General features: G+C 51.4%; 1 protein-coding gene across 1 annotated transcript in view; it reads right to left on the bottom strand.

Moving 5' to 3' along the window:
- The window catches only part of KCNC1 (potassium voltage-gated channel subfamily C member 1), a 41,907-nt gene that overhangs the window by 8,004 nt on the left and 7,898 nt on the right, over positions 1–26,005 (bottom strand). Inside the window, exon 2 of the mRNA XM_081282258.1 lies at positions 2,092–3,025. Within this exon, the coding sequence (XP_081138384.1) occupies positions 2,092–3,025 (934 nt within the window). The remainder of the gene's footprint in view (positions 1–2,091; positions 3,026–26,005) is intronic.

Here is a 26,005-nt window from a genome sequence, read left to right as displayed (position 1 = left end):
GGAATCCCTCCCACAGGAGTGCAGGTCTGCTGCAGCATGGGAAGGGGGCTATGTCCCTGGAAGTAGCTGGTTTGTAAGTCTGAATACACACATCCACGCTCCTGTGTGTGTGTCCTCAGCACTTGGATAATATCACCATTGTCTAGGCATACAGAGGAATCTGGGCCTGCCTGGAGTGAAATGGAGATCCTTGACTGGCTGGTGTGCGTGTGCGGCTCCTAAGCTTGGATACCAGTCCTGAAAGATGGAGTGTCAGGAAGGATGCAGAGGAAGGGTTAAGTAGTGTCATGATGGCACCCCTCAGGCTGAGCATGCTGGGGCCCATAGTGGAGCTGAAAGCTAGGCCAGCCCAGACCTTCCCCCAGAGCCCCAGGAACTGTCCTTGCCCTGATGGTGGATCCTGTGGTGAAATGGCTAGCTAATCTGAAGAAGAGGGGTGGGGCAGGGCTTTCTATGGACAGTCATGACTTGGCTGGAAGACTTTCCCCACCCAAGGCCCCTGTTTCAGCCTCTGAGACCCCTGTCCACCCTCTGGCCCAGCCCAAGACAATAGCCATGTTCCTCTCAAGTGCATACAGAAATCCCAGGGGAGAGGGTATGGGGGAGGGCAAAGGGGCAGAGAAGCGGGCCCTGGGAATACTGCTCTGGCTGGCCTAGCTATGGGATGAAGCCTAAACAGGATGAGGATGAGGGGGTGGGTCAGAGAGCACATGGGCAGGGAAGGAGATCAATCACCACTGGGGGAGGCCAACTGAACCAAAGGGAAACTTCCTCATCTGGGTCTGAGCTAGTCTGCAGCCCCCATGCCAGACCTGGGCTTGGGGAAGTCCTTCACAGACTAACCTCTCCTGTCAACCTCGTGCTCACCCGGGTACTCCTTCTTAGCTCATTGTTGTCATTCTTCTCTGGGTCATCCAATCCTTTGAGATCCCTGTGTCCACAGAATAAGTCGATGGTATTCCATGGGTAGAGGTAGACTATGGGCTTTATATCTTCAGACCAGAGCCCCATGATCAACTTTATGTGCTATGTGCAGATTCTCATAAAACTGAGATAGTCCCATAATGAACCACTAGCCATGGAATATTAGAATATATCCCATGGTGACTAGTATTGTTTCATGGCCCCCCTCCCCCCCCCAGCCCCCAGTGAATTCATGGGAAAGTGGTTGTACACTGGTTGGGATGTCTAGTATTGCTGCTGCAGTCCCTACCACCGGACATGAGAACAACCCTTGGTGGAGATTGTTGCTGGTCTGTAGCGCTTTCATCTAAGCTGCCCAGGGTGGTGGCCCCCCCTAATCCTTTGCTCACCAGCCGCTTCCATCAGGTCACCAGAAACTCCCACTGGACCATCAACCCCAACAGACACCGTGAAAGCCAGAGTCACTCCAACAGGTTCCTAAAGATAAATGCTAAACTCTAGAGTGGTGGTAGAAGATGAGTTGGTTCGGCATGCTATGGGTAAGTAAGCTTGTCACAGATGGCTAGGGGCATCTCCTAAGAAGGACCTGGAACTAGACAGCCGGAATCAGAGCAGGAATCTACTCAGCTATGGAGACGGTTCTTGTGGGGCTGAGAATCTACTGCCTTTGCAGGGATCCTCCTGCCCAGACCCCATGAACAATTTCTGCTGTCTACACAGCCTAAAGGATGCTGTGTTAAGGACCAAATCAGAAGCTACCTGGCATCTCCAAATCATACCCGTCCCCATCCTGCCCCAACACTGGGTCAGTAGCCTGAGTCAGAGACTCATGCTTGACTCCTGCGCACATGAGCAGCAGCCCCCGGGGCTCCTGCTAAGATAGTCCTCAGTAACTCCACGGGCCATGTGGTCTCTTCAGAACGTCACGAGACCAACCGCATCAACCTCCTTACCCAGGGCCACCAGTGAGGTTCCTCTAGCAGGCTCTTGCCTTCTGAATTTGGCTGCCAGCATCTCCCTGGGCCCCCAGGCTCCACACCTCGAGACTGAGTGCAGGGTCCGGGGTCACCCACAGAACTAAGGAAGCAGTTTGACTGAATCTGGAATCATCGCTACAGGGGGCGGAGGTGAAAGGTCAGATCGACATGCCTCTAAGAGGTTTCCTACCTGCTCTGTTAATTTCTAAAATTTCTTCCTGGGCCAGCGGACATGTGTCACTCTGAGTACTGTGGTGTGGAGAGTTTACGACAGATTTACAATAATTGGGAGATCCCAGCTGCGGTGGCCGCGGAATATGCTTCTTTTTTTTCTTTGGTAGTTTCTGCTTAGCCATGGCTAAGGAGTAATACATCCCAAAATTGTTCACGATGACAGGCACGGGCATGGCAATGGTCAGCACGCCTGCCAGTGCGCACAGTGCTCCCACCAACATGCCAGACCATGTCTGCGGGTACATGTCTCCGTAGCCCAGTGTCGTCATGGTGACCACGGCCCACCAGAAGCCAATGGGGATGTTCTTAAAGTGCGTGTGCTCACTGGCACTGGGGTCGTTGGGCTGTGCCCCTATCCTCTCGGCATAGTAGATCATGGTGGCAAAGATGAGCACGCCCAGGGCCAGGAAGATGATGAGCAGCAGGAACTCGTTGGTGCTGGCACGGAGTGTGTGGCCCAGGACACGCAGGCCCACGAAGTGGCGGGTCAGCTTGAAGATGCGCAGGATGCGCACAAAGCGGACAACTCGCAGGAAGCCCAGGACATCCTTGGCAGCCTTGGAGGACAGGCCACTTAGGCCCACCTCCAGGTAGAAGGGGAGGATGGCCACAAAGTCAATGATGTTGAGCGAGTTCTTGATGAACTCAACTTTGTTGGGGCAGAAGACAACACGCATGAGGAACTCAAAGGTGAACCACACCACGCAGACGCCCTCGATGTAGGTGAGGAAGGCCTCTGTCTCCGCTTCCCTGTAGTAGCGCACTTGCGTGCCATTCTGAACATTCTCAATCTCTGTCTTGTTCACGATAGGATTGAAGCGCTCGTGGGTCTCCAGGCAGAAGGTGGTGATGGAGACCAGGATGAAGAACAGGGAGGCAAAGGCCACATACTGTGGGCAAGAAACACAGAGTGTCAGAGGGGAAGCCCTCCCACCCAGACTACAGAAAGCTGGGTCCAGGCAGAGGGCCAGAGCAAGGGAAGATGCCCACCAAGGGCCCCTTCCAACATGACCTTAGCTGACATGCCACATTTTCCTTGGCAGAGGGATGTGCACTACTGCCAGGCCCAGCTGGTAAAACCCTCCTCCTTGATCTTCCATACTTTCTTACCCCCATTGCCAGCCAGACACTGAAGCCCTAGGGGCCAGCAGTCACCAGAGGGAAGGAGCCTGGGTCCCTGGAAAGAAAGACATCCACTAAATACCCTCATTGAACCTGAGTGGGAAATAAACTTCTATTGTCTTAAACTACTGCAATTTGGAGGTGATTTGTTAAAGAGTTAGCTACCCTGACTAATCATGGTGACCTGGCTTGCTGGAGCTGAAGATCGCAAAGAAATGAGAGGGGCAGCTGTAGGGGCATCAGCTATTCAGGGGCTGCATTTCTCATCTTTCTTCTATCCAACTCCTGTCTATTTCCATCAAGGAGTGTCAAGATCGCACCCCAGGTCAGCAGCAGAAGGCAGCCACAAAGCCTCTGGCAATTGCCTGAGTTTGCTATGATGCTCACCCGCACTGTGGGGGGTCCACACTGGGAGTCTCAGAATGACCCAGTCTGGGTTGACTGTGACCAAAGGGCCTGGCACTTGATCTTGCAGGGATCTGGGAACTAAGAACTGTATGGATTTTTTAAACCACATTGTGGACTAGGGGAGAGGAGGGGGAAGAAGGGGGGACAAAGTCAGGTTTTCAGAATGACCATCCATCTGTCCACTCATGCTTCTTTCCTTCTACCTCTCTCCCTCCCTTCCTTTCTTCCATCTGTTCACCCATTCACACTCCTTCCTGTCCTCCTTCCTTTGTGTGTTCATTCTACCCTTCCTTCCCTTACTTTCATCCACTGTTCTTCTTCCCTTCCCTCCTCTTTTCTTTTTATAACCCCTTCCTCTTTTTCCCCTCCTTTCCTTTCACCTGTCCATCCACCCATTGGTTCATTCCTCCATCCTTTTTTCTTGGCAATCTTCACCAGGCACAAGGTTATGACAAGCACAGAGTTGAACAAAGCCTTGTCCAGCCTCAGGAGCTCCCCTGATAGCTGGGGGTGAAGGACCATACAGAGATGAGTATACAATGCACGGGGCTTAAAGATGAGCCCCCTCAGCCCCAACAGGGGCTGGGAAAAGGTGAGAACAATCTGTACACCCTTGAGAGAGGCAGGTAGAGGCTGCAGTCAGGTCTTCCAACTCCAGAAAGCTCTTTCTTCAAGATGCAGATAGTTCAGACCTGGGAGGCCACAGAGAAAGATCAGGAAAGCAAGGCAGAGGCAACTGGAAGAGGCTACCACCTCAGACTCAAGTTCACCAAGCTCCCAAACTCTTTCCATCACTAGAGTAACCAAACCTCTTGGAGCTAAAAAGTACACCCCTGGGCTGGGGATGTAGCTCAGTGGTAGAGCAGCACTTGCCTAGCGTGTACAAGGCCCTGGGTTCAATCTCTAGTACTAGGGGGGAAAATCCCCATTGCTGGGTATCTGGTCCCCAGTTTCTTCTGGGGGCTCCATTTTGGAGCTTGGCACTCACGGTCCAGACTCCTTAAGGATAGGTGATGCCCCTTGCCTGGGCCTTGTCCTGAGCAGAGAGGAATATGCACCCTGTGAGAGTCTGAGGGCATCTCAGAGGCACAGCCCATGGCACCCAGAGTTCCTGATCTGACCAAAGGTGAAGCCAGGAGGTACCTCCTTTCTTGATGCACCACCAGCCAGGACACCCTTATCCTGAGCTCTCCCACTTCCATCCTCCTCTGTGTTCTCTCTCAACCTGGCCACCCCCCATCAACACAGGTTTAAGGCTTCATTCTCAGCCACACAGCCATCAGAAGGAGCTGCCCATGGGAATCCCAGCTCTGCCCATGCTGCCTACAGAGAAAAGCCCAAACTCCCCAGCCTGAAACATGAGACTCTCCATGCCCTGGCCTCACTTGGCTTTTCAAGGTCCTCTTCCTACATGTCCCCAACATTCATACCATGTGAAACTCTCTGCCATTTCTGACCGCAGTGTCTCCCCCATTTCATGGCTTTGCACCTGCTATACCTTCTATGGGAGGGAGAGTGTCCCTTCCAATCTGTCTGGGAAAATCCCATTCACCCTTCATTAATATCTCTTTCCCTGGGGTGAGGCTCTCATTGGCACTGTGGTCTCTATAAGGCTGTAAATAAAGGGACTCCCCAAGGAGTCTCTATATTCACCCTAGGGAGACAGAGAATCTGTCTCCAACCTGGCTCTATAGTGACTAGGGAGGCTCGTGGGAAAAGCCCAGATAGGGCATTGATATCCCAGGAGCCTTCTAACTCCCAGGTGCCCTTGCAGGCCCTCTAGCTCTCTTTTCATTTGCCCTACCTCACTACAGATCCTGATGGGAAAACTGAGGCCCAAAAGGAGGTCAGGCCTTGTAAGATTTGTATAGAAAAGTCCTTGGTTTTCCAGGATTAACTGTAGCCTGATATCCACTGCCCAAGGAGTGGGGAGATGAAGGGAAGGCAGTAGATGCCAAGCCTAGAGCCAGACACTAAGATTTCTTCCCCTGAAGAGCTGGAGGGGTGGAGGCTAGGCCTTCTTCCCTACAGAGGCTCCCTGGGTGCCTGCTTTCTTGGCTTCTGCTGCCTCAAAGCGTGGCCATCATCCCTCATAGGCAGAGCTCTAGCAACATTCAGGTTTGAGAGGACCCTTAGAGGGCTGTGGAGCAAGCCGCTCCTGATTCACTCAGACTCCAACATTCTCCAAATCCAGAGACTAGTAGATGGACAACCAAGGACACAGCCAAAGTGACAGCAGTCAAGCCTTCAGTTCTCTCTGCTCATGCCTAGGGCTGGCTGAGCTCAAGAAGGAGGAAAGCAGAGCTTGAGGACCTACCATGAGCCTTTAATCCTTGTACTGACATATGTTAAGAAGGAAAGCCAGGTACCAAGAGGTTAAAGGACTAAGCCTAGGTTTGAAAGCCAGTGAGGACTGAGACTGGACCCAGGTTTACCAAGCTTTGCAACCTGAGCTCTGACCTCCAAGTCTCCAAAGCTCCTGGGGCAAAAGAACACAACTCATCCCACTTTGCAGCTGGCCTGATTATGTCTGGATGGTTCCATCCTGGAGTTTGGTACCCACAGCCCAGCTCTCCCTGAGAGCTCCCTTATGACAGACACAGCATGGCACCTGGGCCCACAGGCAGGAGCTCAGACACATTGGAATCATTCTTAGGCCTCATTGCCCACAACTTGCTAGGACCTGGGGCAGGAGCAGCTCTCTGGGTGGGCTCCAGTGATGACAGCATCCTTCGATAGCCTAGCCTGTGTCCCTGCCTGGCTTCTTTCTTCCACTGAGGAGAAGACTTGAACTTTCTGGGGAGCTGAGCCAATGGGACAGGGAAGGGTGTGGGCATAGGTGTGGGCTTAGGCCTGGGATCATCTGACCCCTGGCAGGGAGGGACGCCCTGCTTAGCAGGCTCAGAATGATAATCCTTGAGCAGCAGCTGCAGGACCCTGGGCTTATCAACCCCAAGGCAAGGGCAGGGAGGCTGCACCCCCATGAGCTGTCTGCCTCCAAGTCCCCAGTCACCCAGAAACATGAAACTGTCACCCACAGATCACAGACACAACCACCACCCAGAGAACACACCTCACCTGTCACCTAAGCACCAACACTGAGCACAAGGACACATGAACCACAGCTCAATGCCTGGTCACACACATAGAATGTGAGAGCCCAAGTAGAGTCACTGAGTCATGTCACTGCACACCAAACAGATATACCCAGGTGCTATATCAAAAGGCGCAAATGCACGTGCATACACACAACTCATGCGGATACACACAAGAGCACACAGATGATGCAGTGGTGGCACCATGCAGCATACTTACGAGCACACAGACCCCAGGTACTGCTCTGCCCACCCTGCCCCACTGGGAGGTGATGTTCACCTCTCCCCCACAACATGGGTAGGTACAACTCTCTTTGCCTTTGCCTCTCTGGCCCTTCCTGAGCCTGCCTGCTCAGACGATGCTGCCTCTGGACTTCCTGTCCCTGGCCCTTGATCCCCATCCCAGGGCCTTCTGATCTCCCATCACCTGCCAGGTCTTGTTTCTGCCACCCCACTCCTGCAGCAGCTGAGCCCCACAACACCCATGGCCTGTTGTGAAGCCTGTCCCTTCTGGGCTCCTAGTCTGACTAGAGGCACCAAGGGACCTTTGCCAGCCAGCCTAGGGGCAACTGTCACACCACCTGGCCAGCTCTGTGGCTGTAAAATTTCAAGACAATGTAGGAGAGATTGCCTGACAATGTGACATAAACCCAAGCTGGTAGTTTCTGGCTCTTTTTATTTTTTTCCAGAACCAAATCACTATCCGTGAGAGACCCACCAATTGTGTTCTAGAAAGTGGTAGCCATGGCAACAGAGCGAGGCATCCCATTTCTATGGTAACCTGGGTGGTAAAGCTGTTGGCTGTAAAGTCAGACAAACCTACTAACGATCTGTTGACTTAAGAAGATGTTTTATAAATCACCAAGTTATTTTTATCATAACCCCACCCCAAAACCATAAATCAGAAAGGCAATTTACTATCTATTAAAATGACCAATATGTGCTATGACTTTCATTTATGAATTATTTATGCCACACTCATCTTCAGAAAATTGTGCTTGCCTTTCAGAGCTGTTCAAGGGTTTGCCGTGGGGATCCGTGTTCTTGCAGTTCATTGTTTCAGGAATAAGGTGCTGGTTGTAACATGGTGCAGCGACCAACATTCTGGCCTGGCTGCTCACTTGCTGTGTTACCTTGGCATGTCATTTCCCTTCTCTGGGCCTTAATGTCATCAAAGTTAAAGTGAGGGTTGGACTTTGTCCCTTCTGAGGATTCTGAGGCAGAGCAAGGTTGCAGGCAGTGGGGGCAGGGGGTAACACACATGATGGCTGACAGGGGAGCCCTGGCTGATGTCCAGGCCCCAGGCCCCCAGAGGCTCCAGGTCAATTTTTCCACCTAATTAAATCTGCCCCACGGGGGTGTGCAGCATTTGAGTTAATCCATGTGGAGTCAGTGATGCAGAGCAGACGGGATGGGCAATTGTCCTAAATAAATTGTCAGTTGAGTTGGGTTTAGAAACTGAATTAGACTTGTCTGGACTTTCTTGGGCTGGACGTGCCCGTAGAGTGCTGGACTGGCCAGTGCTGTGATGGAGGATGAGGGGAAGAGACTCTTTGGGATATGGTCTCTTTTTCTGTTCTATTCAATGCCTCCACCATGAAGCTGGAGAGGCCAGGGCACCGTGTGTGGGTCCCACCTGCTCCTGCTCTCTGCTCTCTGCTCCTTCCTGCTGGCTCCTGCAGGTGGGCGGGAGGAGCTCCCTGCGCAGTCCCCTGTGCTGGAGCGGGAGAGTGTGAGCGCGTGCAGGAACTGGGCCCTATGAGAGCCTGTTGGAAGGCAGTGTGTAAATGCAGAGCAGGGGTTTGCATGGCGAAGGTGTCTCTCTGTGACCCGACTCCAGGCCTCTCCACAGAGTTTTGCTTATTAAGTGGTCGCTGTGTGTGATTCATGTGGGTTGGAAAAGTGTGGGTGGGAGGAAAATATGAGGTGTGTGAGTGTGTGTGTGAGGGTAGGTGTTGAGTGGCATGTGTGTGCATGCGTATGGAGAAATGTATGCGGTGGGGTGTATGTATGGGGCTATATATGGTTTGGGGTGTGTACATGGCTCTGTGCACATGTGCATGCGGTATGGTATGTTTATGTGTACACACATACATGTATGCAGACATGTATGATTTGTACACATGTGTGTAGATGTGTACTCACAACTCTACACACCTATAAAGATATATTTGTTTTGTGGTATGTGTGCATCTATATATTGGGCTATGTGTGAGTTTTGGCATATGAGTACACGTATGTGTGCAAGGGTCTGCACATGCGTAAGGATATGTGGCTTCTGGTATGTAGGGGTATATGCATGAGTGGGTATGGAGCTCTGTATGGGATGTGGCATATGTGCACGTTTGGGTGTGTACATATTCAAAGACATGTATGGTTTGTGGTGTGCATGTGTGGGGTAAATCTTGAGGGCAGTGTGTATGCATGCATATGCATGCACATGTATGGGGCTATGCATGGTTTGTGGTGCATGTGCATGTATGGATTATCACCTAGAGAGATCAGAATCTGGCTGGGGACACTGAACTCAGCCCAGTGTCCTGATCCTTTTCCATCCCAAAGATGGTCATTCATACACTAGCCCAAGAAGAAGGACAGACAGAGTGGGATAGGGAAAAGGCCCCTGAGCTGGCCCAGCAAAAGGTGGCAGGGAAGTTGGCTAGGTGGTACCCAGCTCAGAATCCCTACTGACACTCTCCATCCTGGCTTCCAACCTGATGTGGGGCCAGGACCACAACAGGCAGCAGCCAGGCCTGAGAGTCCAGACCCCCAGAGAGAGTGATAACTGCCTTTGAGATTTGTTCTCATGATCCTAGACCTAGGTCACATTGGAAAGAGCCATCCTGACAGCTGGCCTGGGAAATCCTGAGGTGGTAAGGCTTCCCATGGTGTTTTCACCTCAAGAAGCATATTTTGCATACATAACATGCACACATCCTTAAAATAATATTTCTTCCCACATCCTCAATGTGGTCATATTACTGACATAATGATATGCTGTAAGTCAGTGGTGTGATGGACTTGTGGAAATGTGACCACTAGAAACACAGGGCACCAAGACAGAGGAGGCTTGCAGAGGTTTCTATGAAGAGGCTACTTGTCAGGGAATGGAGAAATGGAGGAACAGTAAAGGATGGGACCTATCCAATGTTGCAGGGCTCTCAGGATGACCAGAGATGGATATATTCTCCTGAAACACCCTCATTGGTCCCCAGAGTAGTCTTTTGTCACTGTAGCCTCTGAGCTTTTGCGCAGGCAAGTATCCTCCCCACCCTCCAGACCTCTTGAATTCCCCAGATGCAAACTGCCTTCTAGATCCCAGGTCAAAAGCAGCTCATGTCCTTCTGTCAAAGGAGGTAGCAACTGGAGCAGAAATGACAATACCCTGACGTTGGGCCAACCTGACTTTCAGGTCTGGCTCGTCTTTGGGTGACCTTGGAGCATCCCTGCCCCTTTTTGAGCTTTCATCCCTGTCTCCCAGGTGGCCATGCTGATGAAATTGAACAACACAGAGAGGGTCAGAGGTGGGGGTTCCAGCCCACCATCAGTCCTGCAGAATGCTGTCTCCTACCCTTCTGCCCTGGTGCTCCTGCCACAATCCTGCACTGAGCATTAGAGTATCTGTGATGTAGAAAAGCCTAGAATCTTACAGCCCGGGAATAGGAACCTATTAGCTGTGAGGCATCTGGGAAACTAAGGCCTGAAACACTGCCACTGTCCTCAAGAGAGCCACTGCAGACCCATACTAAACCCATGGGGTATGGATGGGGCTGAGGCCACCTCCCAATCAGCCTGACAGAGCAGCACAGTGACCAAGCTGTCCAGTGAAGGCCAGCTTGGGGAAGAGCATCTGCCCAGGGAAAAGCCTTAGAGAGCTCCAGTGGGACAGGGTCAGAGAAGTTTCCAGATTTAGTAACAAGAAGTTGGTGGGGTGCAAATGCAGACCCCCTAGAAGAGTGGGCAAAGACCTGGGAGGAAGAACCTTCCCTGGAGCAGCCTGGCTGCTGCCTGTTGTGGTCCTGGAGGAGTCCTGTGGGGAAAGAAGGAGGCAGGAGAGGAAAGAGGCTTGTGGGAGGGGACAGCAGCGGGTTCTGGGCAAGTGGAGATACAATGTAGGCCCTGCTCCATACTCTGAGGCTTGGGTTCAGTATTATGATTGGGAGCAGAAATTTACCTCTGATTTGTGTCCCAGATGGCTCTGATGCCACCATCTCCATCTTGGCATTTGGGATCCATGAGGGATGAGACAAATGCCAGGTAGCTCTGATATGTGAGGAACTGTGTTAGGTGCTGGGCAATAGGCAGCTCTGAGTAGAGGCCTGGATCAGCTCAGAGCCTGAGATCGAATCCCAGCTCTGCCATGTGGGATATCATTGCAGATGAGTAACCTCTTGGAGACTCGGTGCTATCATTATTAAAGTGGGAACAATAATAACACATTCCAGGAAGTAAGATAAAATTGAGGGGTGTGGAGGAAATGGCCAGAGCCTGAGACTTCCTCACCAGTGAGTTCTGGGGCTGGGAAAAAAACCCCAAACGGCAGTTCCCTGCACTCAGGTATTGTGAAAGCTGGGCTGCAGGGTTCCTCCACAAAACTCCCAACACAGTACTTCAGTTTTTGTTTTGCTGAAGTTACTGGGGGCAGCAGGGGATGGGAAGAGGGGTGAGGAGCAGCAGTAATAGCTAAAGGGAGAAATGTGTTTCATTAAGTTTCTTCCCCTAATTTGTTCTGCTCCTGCTGCCACTTGCTGCTAACAACAGATCAGGAGCAAGGGACAGCCTGGGGAGAGCTGATGGCCCAATCCCCACAGCCTGTTTCCTGTGGACAAGGCCAGGCCATATCCAAGACCCAGCAATGGCCTGCAGTCCTCAGAGGGAGAGAGACTTAGCATCATCATGGTTACAGGGTTTCCACATGAGCCCATGCCTCAGGCTAGGCCGAAAGGACCTGAGACTCAGAAGGAAAGGCCACCCAAGGTCACATGATGAGTGGGGGTTGAGCCAGAGCTGCCTGCCAACTTTCTGGCCCAATTCTGGAAACAAGACAAAGGACAACAACTTCACCGGTGGTGAGCAGGCTTTGCTTCCAGTACTTTCCATACATTTGCTCATATAAGCCTCACGCCAGCTCAGCGAGGCAAGTTTCATTATCATGACTTCTTTCTGACAAGGAGTTTGATGTCTAGGGAGGGAAGAATCTTGTCAAGTCCTCAGAGTGCTCAACGGTGGGGTCAGTCCCACCCTGCTCCACAACTCCTTCCATAAGCTCCTGTAAGCAGCCAGATGGATGGACATGGGCCCCATGGCACAAGCCATCAAGGCTGTGCCCCGTGAGCTAGATTTGGCCACTCCAATATGGTTTTGATTTTTGTCAGCCATTGCAACACAGGGGCACAGGGGCCTTAGGATCTGTGCTGTCACAGAGGGACCCATAACAGGAAGACCCTGTCAGGAGCAAAACCACCACCCGTCGCCACCCCTGGCCTGAGTGTCTCCTGGAGAACAGATAGTGAAGTGGGGAGATAGCATGGTCTCCCTACACCTTCTCAGTTGCATCTTAGACTCAGAAATATACTAGAATACCACATGGGACACTCTTCATATATGTCAGGACAAGCCTGTGTCCCCAGTGTCCCTGGCTGCTTTCTGTCAGTGGGTGAATGCAATTCTTCATGTTTCTTTTGCGCCGACATCCAGAAGCTCAGTTAAATTTGGTGTGCAATTCTGGGCTAATGCTTTACCTGGGTTTGGAGTATAGCTATTTCTTCTTTTCATTAAAATATTCTTTCTTTTCTTTTCTGATTTATTTTAAGGCTTCTGGTTGAGGTGAGTCTTATTGCCTCAAACCTTTTTACTAAAGAAAACCACAAATTAGAGGTAAGAAACACATGATAAGACCCCCGAGAAGAAAGCCATACACAGGCCTCCAGGAAGCAGTTCCTGATTCCCTGTGCAGTAACCTTGAGATAGATGTCTCTGTTGGTCACTATAGGTTAGGAGACACTCATGAGGTCAATCATTCTGTCTTTGGACACCTCCGAGAGAGGTGCATTTGTTTCTTGGTGAACTTCTGTCCCTTTCTCCTAGAAAGGGGAGACTTCTGGTGGGATCACCAGAACACTCCTGCTCTTTTTCCTCCCTATGAAAGTCCTGCCTACTCCTGCAGAGGCCTCAGGATGCACCCTGAGCCACAGCTAGCATTGCTGCAGGCCAGGTTTCCTCCACTTCCCCCACACTCATCTTGGGCCTGCTTGTGTTAAGCACTCTCCCTGTGTGGACAATGGATCCTACACTTTACCCTTTCCATCCTCACCAAGCCGTCTTGGTTAGAGGAGTAATGAGTTTGTTGAGCCACACTGTCCTCTGCTATAAAGCAATAACTTCATGCTCACCTGAGGCTAAGTGCTTTATAAACATTATATCATTTATCTCTAAAACCTTCTCTGAAGAAAATATCATCACTTCCATTTTTCAGATGAGAAAACTGAGGTTTAGAGTGGCAAAAATACCCCACAAAGTTTGGAGGTGGCAGGCAGGATTAGAGACCAGGTCTCTGACTCTAAAACCACTCTGCTCCAGTACTTCCCCTTACAAATGTTTTCGCACCCATTCCAGAAAGCCCTGACATTGGGCACAGGCTTCTTTACAACACATCTTCACATTTTGAATCTCATATGAACATACCCCCTATACACATACAACATACCCAGGTGGGTAGTCAGCAGGACAGTTCTGATTACCCCAACTGGTAAATGAGAAAACCGAGGCTCCAAGTTCCATGGAGGAGTTGGGTGTGAGGTCTACCAGGAATCCACTTGGAAATGTCCCCACCAGGGCTCACTTGTGTGCCTGCATCCTAAGGGATCCTGACTCTCGTAGGTGTGGACCTATATGTGTATCTATAAGTGTTTGGGGAAGGAGGTTAAAAGATGGCTCTAGTAGGGACATGTAGAGGAGGGCTGTGGACATGGTCTGACCTCTCAGACAGCTGACTGCCCACCTGCTAGCCCTCCAACAAACGTTTCCACCTTATCCCAGGCCTGCACAGAGTGAGCAAAATAACCACAGCTCCTGGTGGGGGCACTGACAGGAGCTCCAAGGGGGACGTACAAGGCATTGGATGGGACTTGAAGAAGCCTTGGGGTGAGAGTGGCTTCCAAGAGGAAGTGACAACTGTGCAGAGGTTGGAGGGATAGAACCAATCGAGAAGGGAAATGCAAGGTGTAAGGAAGAACAGTTGCAGAAGATGGGGACAGTTCTCTATCCTCCTGTCCCTAGACTCATCGCCCACATCGGCAGTGCTGATCACTCAGTCCTGTGTTTCACTTCCCAGGACCTTACCTTTTCTTGACATCTACCTGGGGCTTCATCCCGGTGTCCTTTGCCAACCTCTCCTCCCAGCCTCTCACTGTCAGCATGCCTCTTGGGGTAGTGCTGGCTCCTCTTCCCCATCTACCCTTCAATTCCTTAGTGATGGATTCATTTCGAGACTTCAGCTCCCCCCCACCCTCAAATCCTACCGTGCAGCACTTCCCAGTGTTTCTCTCTGGCCCAGCACTTCCCCTGAACTCAGGACTCCTGCACCCACCTTCCTGGCACCTCCAGGGGGAGTTCTAGTAGCTCAAACTCAGCATGTCAGCTGAACTCCTGAGCACCCCCGCACCCCCGCAGCCTTCTCCACCTCATGAGACAGCATCTCCATCCTTCCAGGACATTCTTGCCAAAAACCTTGCAGTCAGCCTTGACACCTCTCCTCTGTCACACCTCGCATTTAATCTGTAAGGAAATCCTGGTAGCTCTGCTTAAACTAAATCCAGATTCTGAGCCCCATCCCTGCCCCCTCAGCCACCACCCACATCCTTGCTACCGTCATTCCCCCACTGGGTTGTGGCCATAGTCTTTTAACCTGTCTCCTACTTTCCCACAACCCTAGTGCTCTAGGACTGTTGGCAACACAGCTGCCTGATGATCTTTTAAAAGCATCTCTCCAGTTGCCTCGTTTCTCTGCTCAGAACCCTGCCAGGGTAAAGGTCTTTGAAATGGCCTGAAGACCCCTGCTGAACATGCACCTCCCTTACCCCTCTGACCCCCTCTCCTACTACCATCCTCTTTGCTCCCTCCAGCCACACCCACATCTTCAGACATGTTCCTCAAATGTGCTGGACACATGCGTGCCTTAGGGCCCTTTCTCCCCCTGCCTAGGATGCCCAGCATTCCCGTGGCCTATTCTGTCACCAACTCATGAGGCCTACTCCAACCACCCTGTTAAAATTTCAACAGCACCTCCAGTAATCTGTTTTCCTTCCTCTATTTTTCTCCCACAGCACTCATCATTTTCAAATACACTAACTTTTCCCAGCTTTGCTGAAGTATAACTTATATACAATGACATCCAACCACTTTTCAGTTCAGTTGCATGAGTGTTAGTAATCTGTACTCTCCGATTTACTTAGTGTTTATGTTTATTGTTTGTCTCTTCCCCATTAAGAAGGTGAAGTCTCTGTGGTAGCTGATTCTAGGGTCTGGCTTGGCCCTGTGTGAAAGTCCAGCCAAACTCTCCAACTAGTAAGAGAAGGGAGGTTGCTTCCCCAGAACCAGGGAGCACAGCTAAGCACAGCCTCTCATCCAGGCAAACTAGGTCATGGACATGTGTCCCAGGTTACATGTCTCAATCCCCTGTCAGCATAATAGTTATATAGTTGCGTCCTGCAGCCTCATTAGGAAGTGAGCCACTTCTCTGGTGGATCCTTTCCCTTGTCTACACAGGCAGTGGGCACAATCACTAGCTCACTGATATCATATCTGTATCTACACTGGCAAAATGCACAATTATTGATTTCAGACGTACATCTACACTGGCACTGACCACACAGACTGCACATCTAACAACCAAACTGGCAAAAGAATCATCTCTGTCTGGTAATCTGTGACTAGATGGGCCGTGAACACAATCTCTAATCATTCAGCTATGTTCTCATGGGCAACAGGCATGCTCTGTCTCCACAGAGATGGTCTGTTAGACTGACAGTGGGCAAGTGATTGAGAGCAGACTTGTGTCTACACTGGCAATGGGTGTACTAGTTGACAGCAGACTCATGTCTACACTAGCAGTAGGCATAATCACTCCCATCTCCTTGACAATGGGTACAATCAGTGAACAAAGACCTGAATTCCCACTGGCCATGAATATGCTACACATGTCATCCGTGGAGAATAGATTTAAGGTCACCAGGATTCCTTTCCAGAGAGGAGGAAGATATATCCTCCCCTCCCAGCAGGTTGGCAAGCTACCTACCCATGGTGTAGTTCAACAGCCTGGGTCCTACCCGTGAGGCACAACTGGCATGGGAATGTAGAATTCGAAACCTGGATGCCCCACTGGAGTGGGGCATCTGGCATCTGCGCATTAGAATTGGAATGTGGAATGCATGGTGAGGAGATGAGACCATGTCTATTCCCAGTGTCTTGAGATCACTCAAGGTGAGGACAGATGCAGGCTGTGTGACTCCCAGTGCTAACCGCTCCCTCCGCACCCCACAGCCTGGTCTGGACCAGCCAGCCTGGGCTTAAAAAAGCACTAGGAAATGTCACTTTCTTTTTGAGGAGGTGTGATGGGAGGAGATGGCCTGGGCAGCTTTAGCAGCCGGTTTATTCAAAGGTTGGGAACAGTGACAGTGTCTCCAAATCCTGAAGCCTGTTTTGTTCCTAGTTTGAACTGAGGTCCCTTCCCCAGCAAATAGAACCTTCCTCATGCCAGGCCAGACACCCCAGCCTATGTGGCAGCCTAGCTGGGTCTCTGACTGAGCTGCCTGATGCCTATGTCAGTCCTAGCCAGGAGTAGGACTCCAGCGCCCAGAATCCAGTGTCCAGCGCCTGCAGCTCAGGGGCTCCATCTTGACTGGACACTATCCACTGTGATAGGCCACTATGGTAAGCTGGCTCAAGGTGGCAACCCTGGGCTCCAACCACTGGCCTGAGACAGATAAGTGAGAGTGGATTCTTCTCCAGAGAAGGAAGTTCCAAGGACATCTGGCCACCCATTGATGTGGCACTCATGCATTTTTTCCCTTTCATATAATCATAAAGTATTTATTGAATGCCTGTTATGCACCAGGCCCCATTTCCACAACTACTTCCAGAAATAACTGCTTTAAATAATGCTTCTAGCACAGAGCTTGGCACACAGTGGGTATTTGTCAGGGATGATGAGGACATCTACCATGTACTGACACTGATCCCGAGCCAGACCCCACTTCCAAGGGCTCTTACATGAATATCTTGTTTAGCCCTACTCCAGCTCTCAGGTCCACACTGTGGTCACCTTCTCAATTTTACAAAGAAGGAAACTGAGGCTCAAGGTAAGTGGTCCAAGGTCATACAACAGGGAAGTGATGGAGTTAGAATTTACACCCCAGTTTTGCCTGGCTCTAGAACACATGCTCTTAATAACTCTCCTAGCCCCCAACACACATTTATTAAATGAATGAATGAATGAATGAATGAACAGGGAAGCCTTGTATTCATGCAAATATGTGTCTGTGTGTGCAAGGCCACTGTGTGCCTGAGTGTGGGTAGCACGTGTGTGAAGATGTCTGTGTGTTTGCACGTGGGGTTTTTTTATGGAAAGGCTTTCCCTTGTTGTCTCAGTCTGGTGTGTGCTGGAGCTATACTTAGCTGCAGCCGTGACTGTAATGAGCAGTTAGCTGTGCACCAGGCACTCATCAGGACCTGGTTTCCCAGGGAGATCGCCAGGGCCAGTGGATGTGTGTGGTGGGGGGGTGCAGCTTGATGCTGGAGAACACTAGAGCAGGGCTTTGGGAGGGAGCCTGGAGCTCGCAGCGCTGTGCCTTGTGCAAATGCAGAGCCTTAGTTCCAGCTGAAAGAACATGCTCTAGGCCCACAGCACCGATGCCTTCATCTAGGCACTGCCGAGCTCAACTACTGGCCACCCATGCCCATGGTCCCTTTACTCCCTTGTCAGACAATTGAACTAAAGCCTTGGAGCTCATGGCTAGAGGCTGAGGGTGACAGCAAAAGCAGCAGGAAGATGGTGGATCTTTGTGTAGCCAAATCAAGGTCTTCCAGGGCCCCAGGAAGATCCTCCTCTCGGGACATCTCCCCTGCCAGCAGAGCTGCACTGCCACCTTGAGCACAAGCTGCTTGGGCCGGGGGTGGGGCCTGAGGAGGGAAGGAGGCCTTCTCCCTGCAGAACAGATGAAACTGCAGGTAGGCTCAGAGGGGCCTGGGGTTCAGAGGCCAATCCCGCACTCACTGTCTGCCCTCCAGTAGTTGTAGGGAGGGGCTAATCTCCCCTTTCAAGTGACTCTGCCTGAAACTTCTTTCATGCCTGGGCCTGGTTCTCTCTCCTCCAACAGAGGAGAGAGAGTGGGCCAATACTTCAGGCCAGCCTACCGCTCAGCTCCCAGCTCTCTCAGTCCACAAACCAGCCCCTGCCTTTGGTAATCCCACTTACTGCGCATGTATACTGAGTTACTGGACCCTACTGCCACCCTGAAGTCCTCTAGAACATTTTCATTGAATGAGAGGCAGGACTTCCTCTGCCGCCTTGAAGACAAGCAATAGAGATGTATCTTTCCATCCGTCCATCCACCCATTTCTTTACCCACCCGTTCGGTTATCCACCCAGTAGTGTATCCATCCAGCTGTGTGTGTCTTTCTTTCCATCCATTCATCTACATGCACCCACATATCCACCTTTTCATCCATTTGTCTATTCACCTATGTTGTTCTTGATCACAGAACCACAACATCCTGGCCTGGCTTGAGTTTACCTTCATTTCCAAAAGACCTGGGATCTTATCCTTCTTGTACCACTTGCAAATAAGTTAATCTCTATGGGCCATTTCCTTCATCAATAAAATAGGTCTGATATCTAATCCTTATGCCTCACAGAGCTCTCATAAGGCATGTTGCATTATCAAAGGCGATTGATATAACAGGCACCATTGCTAAGCTGATCCTCATTCCTCTGGGAGGTCGCGGTTAAGTCCAAGAAACACATGACCTCAGTAGGTCAGTGGATCAGGGGCCTGAAGTTAGACAGGAAAAGTTTTTGGAAGCACTAAGGACAGAGCAGGCTCTTTCATGAGTGGGGTCCGAAAGGATCCATCATGAAGGGTCATCAAAGCCAGACTCCAAGGATGTGTCTGGTTCAGAAACACAGAGGGGAAGAGAGGGCATCCTTAGTGCAGGAGACAACATACCCAAAGGCAGACAAGGGAGCTAGGGGAAGAGATGAGGAGCCTGAGGCCAAGATGCGTGGTGTGGAGAACAGAATGGGGGTGGGTTTCCAAGGACAGCACAACAGGCTCTGGAGAGCACCCTGGACATGCAAAGCCTCGGTAAGCCACTGCAAACCCTGGCGATTTCTAACTCCCAGGCTTGCACTCAACTACCCAGACTGCCAGAGAGAGAAAAAATATCTGCTAGTGACAGCCAGGTCTCAGGAGACACAACTCCTGCTGCCCAGAAGGGAAGCCTGGCATTTCTGACCTTTGTGCCGCTAAATATATCACTGGTGACGGTGGTTCGTGGCCCTGAGGCTGTGAGGCCACCAAATGAGGCTTCTATGGCTTCCCTCCCTGTCTCTGTGGCTCAGTCACAGCCTCACTGTACTCTGGGGGATCTGAGCCCAGGGGATCTGAGCCCAAGACTGGGGTGACAGTGGTGCCCCAGATAGCCAGGACCTATCCTCAGTCAGTGCCTCGTAGACTCCAGGCACTGTGCTCAGGGCTTTGCCCCTAGAAGACTTGCCCGAGCTGCAAAGTACACACTGTCATCCGCATTTCACACAAGAAGAAACAAGCTTAGCTAGATGTCACTTGCTGACTCCACATGCAATTCCACACTGCAGCAGAAGGGAGACCCAAAACAGTCCTGACCTAGCCCAAAGCCCTGTGCTCTCTCCTCTCCTCTGATCCCTCCCAAACTCCTCCTGCCCTTGAACTGTGGTCTCTTTCCAGGACATGGCCTTACTCGGAGCCACATTTTCTCTCTCAAAGATCTCTTTCTTTATCTAGTCTTACTGGATTCTCTAACCTCTCTGAGAAGTCGGTGATGCTGTTGTATATACTTTATAGGTAAGAAAACAAAAGCCCAGAAAAGCAAGTGTCATGCTCCAGGTGTGTGGGCCAAGTCAGGAGCATCTAAGGCAATGTGAAGGGGAGCACACTGCACAGGGCTGACCCACCAAATGGGCTTATAAGAGCCCAGCCCAGAGCTGCGAAGATAGCTCAGTGGTAGAGTGCTTGCCTAGCATGAGTAGACCCTGGCTTCAATTCCCAGTACTGGGAGAAAAAAAAATCCAGCCCATGGTCCTCACCCCAGGGATCTGCCTAGCTCTAGGTGGCCCAGCGGGTGACAGTGTTCCTCACAAGCAGTTCAGAGAGCCCCTGAGGTTGAGCATAAAAAATTAATCTCTAAGTGGTGAGACATTAACCCTGGCCGGTAACTGTGGTCTGAAGTATTTCACAACCCTGCCCCATGACAAGGCCCAAGGGAGCCACTCTACCACATTAGTGGCCAGGGAACTACCAGGCAGGCCTAGTCCCCCTAGTTACAACAACCCCTCTTTAAACTTTAGGTTTGTATTCCCAGAACCTCCTAGGAGGGCCAAGACCAGTGTTTGCCAAGTATCCTTTAAAGATACCTCATCTGAAAAATGATGAGAATGATCACGATGTATAACTTGCACACCTGTGTGTGCTGTGTACCAGGCTCTCTATCTGTGTCAGATCTCATTAGATTCCCACAGCAGCCCTTTGAGGTGGGGACTCTTGTAATTTCCACTAGCTAGCTGAGGTGGCTGAGGACTGCAGAGGTCACACAGCTAATAATCAGCAGAGTCAGGCAGTCTAGCCCCAGTCAGTTCCCTAACCTCTCCTCTAAACCACCTTCTCTTGGCATACCTGAGTGTGACCAGTGAGCCATCTTTGAGGGCTCCAGGACAGGAAAGGGCTGGCATGGTTTTTGTCTGGCAGAGCCCCCCGTCACTAACTCCTCTCTGGCCTCACACCCAGCTCAGAGAACAGCTCACCTCCCAGCCTGGTGGCAGCCTTATGTGGCCTCACTTGTCTTCCCCTGAGCACAGATGACCTTCAGACAGAGGACAGAGATCACCCATTATGGTAGGACACGAGCCCCCTCCACGGAGGGTTAGGTGTGCAAGCCCATGTGGCTGTAGGAGGGCAAGGCAAATGTGCACACAGCCAAGCTCTGTGCTGGCATGCTCAGGGAGCCCCAGAGATGGCCCAGCAAGAGCAGACACCACTGTCAGGAGCCCAGTGAGGCTGTGAAGAGTATTACCTTTTCTGACTATCACAATGCCCTGGCTTCTGAGTCTGGCTCTGGACACCCAGACTCACCACCTTTAACCCCAGGCATATGCCTGCTCAGGGCTTTTGCATGTCTCACTTCCTCTTTTGGCCAGATATCACATGGTTCCCTCCCTTACCTCTTCCCTGTCATACTAGTTCGAACTGCCACTTCCAGCTCTCCAGGCACCTTCTCTCCGGTCCGTACCTCCACGGCAGTCATCACTATCAAACAAACCATACAGCCTCAGAATCCAGTTTCATTTCCCTGCACTGGAATGTAGGGACTCAAGGGCAGCGATTTCTGATTGTTTTGTTCTTGGCTTCACCCCCAGCCTCTAGAGAAGTGCCTGTCACTTAGTAGGTGCTCGTAAATATCTGTGGAATGAATGAATAATGAATGGATGCTAACAACGGCCCTGAAGGGACGCTACTCATGGGCAGCCTGTGTAGACAGGGGTATGGGGAGAGGAACACCTTCTTGCACTGCAATGGGGGAGGAGCAGAAGATGTGGGGAACGTCATGGGCAGTGGGGCAGGCAGGAGCAGGGCTGGCATGCCAGCAGGGAAAGAGCCTGGGTAGGGCCAGGGTGGTAGGGGCATCTGAGGCCCTGCACAGGCTTAAGAAAGCTTCATTTGGCTCCTACGGCCCAGGCCACAGCAGCATCTGAGCCTGGGTGCAGCAAGGCTGGCTCCTGAGGCCCCCTGAGCTCAGCTGTCCAGGGCTGCCCCAGCTAATATTAGCCTGTCCCCACCCAGCCTGGCGTCAGCCTGGCGGAGTAGCCCAGCCTCACAGCAGGCACTGCCCACTGGTACCAACAAGCCCCCAGCTCCTGCCCAAGGCTCCAGCAGCTCTGGGGTCTGTCTAGCCCCTGTTGCCACTCCTCCCTGTGCCTGAGCATCCCTGTAAAGAGGAGATGCTTCAAAGCCCTGAGCTGTGATGTGTGGTCCCTACCTGCCAGGCCCACCATACTGGCACACTTGTCAGCATCTCAGGTCCCCATGCTTGGCTTCCAGCCAGAGTCTGATGTCAGCGGCCCTCTCTCTCTCTCACCCAGCAGGCGGAAGTCCTGTCATCCATCTCTCCCATAACCCCACTACACCTGGAGGGGGAGGCACAGCAGCAATAAGCAGATCCTTACAGCAGATGGGGGACCAAGGCTCAGAGGGAGCACGAGCTGCCTGATGCACAGGGGGTTTGTGGGAGGATCAAGAGAGAATCCAGGCCTGCCTCCCAGGGTGACACCCCTGATACCTGACAGAGTCTGAAAGAAGGGGCCCCAGGGGTCAGGGTCAGAAAGGTGACCCCCTAGAAGAGGTCTTTGTAAGAAGAGTCAGAAGCTGAAAGAAGGAAGCAGGTGGAGAAGAGGTGAGGGTTTGGATTTTCTAGGGCCAAGAACTGGTGAAAAGAAGATAATGGAACTCACAATAATTAAGCACTTATTATGTTCTGGGTTCTGGGCTAAGTGCTTAACACATTTAATACTCCCGACTTCCCCATGAGTCAGATGCTATTAATATCTTTCTCTTGAGGCACAGACAGGTTAGGGAACTTGTCCAAGGTCACACAGCTGGAAAGTGGAGGGGATGGAATTCAAACACAGACTTCCTGGTTGCAGAGGACTGCTTTTAGGAGAGAAAGGGGCTCTGGATCATTCTAAGGTCAAGTAGGCAGGAAGAAGAGGGGGATGGAAGGAGATATGAACTCCACACATTTTTTTTTTTTTTTTTTTTTTTTTTTTACTGAACACATGAGGAAGTTTAAAGCAGGGGGTTTGGGACAAAAATCATCCTAGGCCTTCAAGGAGAGGAGACTATTTTGAAAGCCAGTGACTAATACCTAGAACTTCCCATAAACACAGTTGCCAGAGAAAAGAGCACAATAAAAAGGGAAAGGTAAGAAGATGGAGAGGGAAAGGTAGAGAAAAAATTAAAACCTGGCTGGCCCTCAGAATCCCAAGAACTGGACTTGGGGCTGAGGTTGTGTGTACTAAGTGGGACTTGGGAACTGTGCTTACTGGTTTTGGAAAACACATGTTGGCCTCTGAGAGACAGAGGGACTAGGATGGGAAGACCTTCATCTGGCCCCATCTCAGTGGGGACCATGGCAGGTGGGACCCTCCCCTGATGGGCACCCCAGAGATCCTGCCCCACCTTTGCCTGTTCATTGCTGCTCCAGCCTGGGGGAGGGAAGGGCTGTGTTCCCAGGTAAGGCAAGGAAGTGGGGATCAGTCAGGAATAGGATCAAAGGCTTGGGGAACCCATGCCTGACCTGGGGTGGTCTCAAACCCACCCAACTTTTACATTCTTTCAGTCAATATTTATTTAGCATTCACTGTGTACCAGACCCTGCTCTAGGTTCCAGGGATAGCGCTATTGAGAAAAGAGACAAAAATCCCGGATCCCACGGAACTTACGTTCTACTGGGGAAAACAGACAATAAACAAATAAATATACTATATGTTAGATGGTGGTAAACGCCAGAGAGAAACAGTGAAGCACAAGATGGGGAAGGAACCAGAGAGGTGCACCCTGAGATGATGACGCCTGAGTACAGACCTGAAGGAGGTGAGAGAGCAAATGTCTGCAGTATCTGCTGGTGGGGTGCTCCTGGTGGAGGACCCATGAAAGGATGGTCCTGAAGTGGAAGCACAGTGTGCTGGAGAGAGGCCAATGGCACCTGGATGAGCGCATAGGAGACAGAGAGGAAGACATAAGGGAGGGGATAGGTGGGGACACTCAAAGGACACTTACAGTCCTCAGAAGACTCGGGTTTCTTCTCTGAGAGAGACAAGAAGCCCAAGTGAGATGACAGAGGGCTGATTTGGTCTGAGTACCATTTTTCTGGATGCCTAGACTGCCCTGGGGAGAAGGGCTGGGCGGCCAGGGCAGGGGCAGGAGGACAGTTGGGAAGCTTCAACAATAATCCAGGGGCAGGAAGATGGTGGCTTCACCCAAGGAGGCAGCAGCGGGGGTGAGGGGATGCAGTTGGGTTCTGGGTGTGTCTTAAGCGTAAAGACAAAAGGCTCTGCTGACGTGTAAGAGAAGGAGAGGAGGCCAGAGATCCTGCTCCGTGTAAGAGAAGGAGAGGAGACCAGAGATCCTGCTCCGTTACAGCAGCTGAATGGAGCCAGTGGTCATTTACTAAGATGGGGCCTCAGCCTTATTTAGGTGCCATTACCTAGCCACCAACAACTGGCCACAAGGAAAACCAGAATTATCTATGAAGCCCTGTCAACCTGCATACACTCACATAGCCCTCTCCGTCCTGACCCCTCGGCTGGAAACTGTTGTCTGTATCAGTGCTTCCCAGACTCTAATGAATATGAAACATCTGAAGATATTGTTAAAATGTAGATTCTGCTCAGTTTGGGGTGGGGCCTGAAATGCTCCCAGTGATGTTATGTTAGTCAGAGGGCCATACTTTGAGTAGGAGGAGCCCACGTGCCCGAGGTCCCGTAGCATTGAGTCTCCCTTGCTAGCATTAGCATCACCTGGGAGTGGACAGGTCTAGGAATTGAGTCCTCCCAGGGCAGTGGTTGGGACTTTTGGATTTCTTGAAGCATCCCAGGTAGTTTTGTGGGTCAGTCATGGGTGGGAGTCCTCCAGCAATGACTCCTATGACATCCAACAACAGTATCTCCACTCTAGCCCTCCAGCACAACACCCATCCATTGTGGCCCTCTCCTACAGCCTAGTACAGGAATTCTTTGTGAGAATTAAATGAGAATAAGGCCTGTGACTGGCCTTCTGCTGTTCTGGATGCCTGGATTGAGGGCCCACAGACAGGAATAGGGCCTGAGGAAAAGGGCAACGGGTGCTTCCTACTGGACCAGAGTAAGCACACCTGAAAGAGGTGGTACTCTTGGTTTCTGTGCCTGTCAGAGGGCTGGTGAGCCTATCAGACAGGGGCTGGATTACTAGACTTTGAAAGAATGAATGAGCACAGGTTTGAGGGAGGCCGAATGTATAGAGAAGTTCTTCAGACCCCCTCCCTGGGCTCCTACCCTCTTGGTGCCAGAACCCTTGCCTGGAAAGCCCACCAGTGTCCTGGAGAGCAGCTAGGCTGGGGTGTGAAACAATAGAGGAAAAGACTCCTTTAGTGCCCCCAGCTCCTATGGGCTGTGGAAGCCCAGAATTCCTGAACTCCCAGAATGTCAGGGCTGGTCATTTAGATCAACCTCTATAGATTACGGGTAGAGAAACTGCAGCCTGAAGGGTGGTGGGTCTTGCCCAGGCAGTCTGATTAGTTTGGTGATCTTCCTAAGGTCTAGTTGCCTGATGCTCACAACCTGAGTTTTGTTTGTGGCCTCATGTCTCTACATACCCAGGCTAGTCCTCGATCTGGGGCTTATCTGTCCCCAGCCCCAAGCCTTCAGAGTAGACTTGAATCATGCAAGCTGGGAGCCCTCTGTTCTGGAGGAGGAAGAGAGCAAGGGTAGGAGGAGCCAGGCTAAGTGTTAGGGACCTTGAGGGAACAGACTGCATGTTCAGCAAACAGCACACTGAAGTGAGCAGAACAGATGAGCAAAAACCCAGAGGTTAAAATGAGAGCTCAAGTGAGGAGGCCAGGGAGACCTTGGTGGAAAGGAAAAGTGGGAGACATGGCCAGGGGCCAGAGTAGAAGGCGTCGAATGCTGAGCTGAGGGGCAGCAGCATTCCTTCCATGAACTAACTGCCATGCAGGATAACTTCTTGGCTTCCCCAGTGCCTCTGTCATTTCCCGCCAGGCCATATGGAGTCCCCAGCCTGTATGGATGGGTAGAAGGCAGATGAGGCACTGTGGGGAAGCCTTCTTCCTTGAGAGGGCCACAGCAGTCCCTTAGCTGGTCATACATTGCCCTCGCTTGCCATCATCCAGGGCCAGAACTTGCTGAGCAGGATCCTTGCACATGCTGTAGGGGAAAGCGTC

Source organism: Spermophilus citellus (genome assembly GCF_964194105.1).
Source record: "Spermophilus citellus genome assembly, chromosome: 2".
Classification (NCBI taxonomy): Eukaryota; Metazoa; Chordata; class Mammalia; order Rodentia; family Sciuridae; genus Spermophilus; species Spermophilus citellus.
This window is presented reverse-complemented; position numbering and strand designations above follow the sequence as displayed.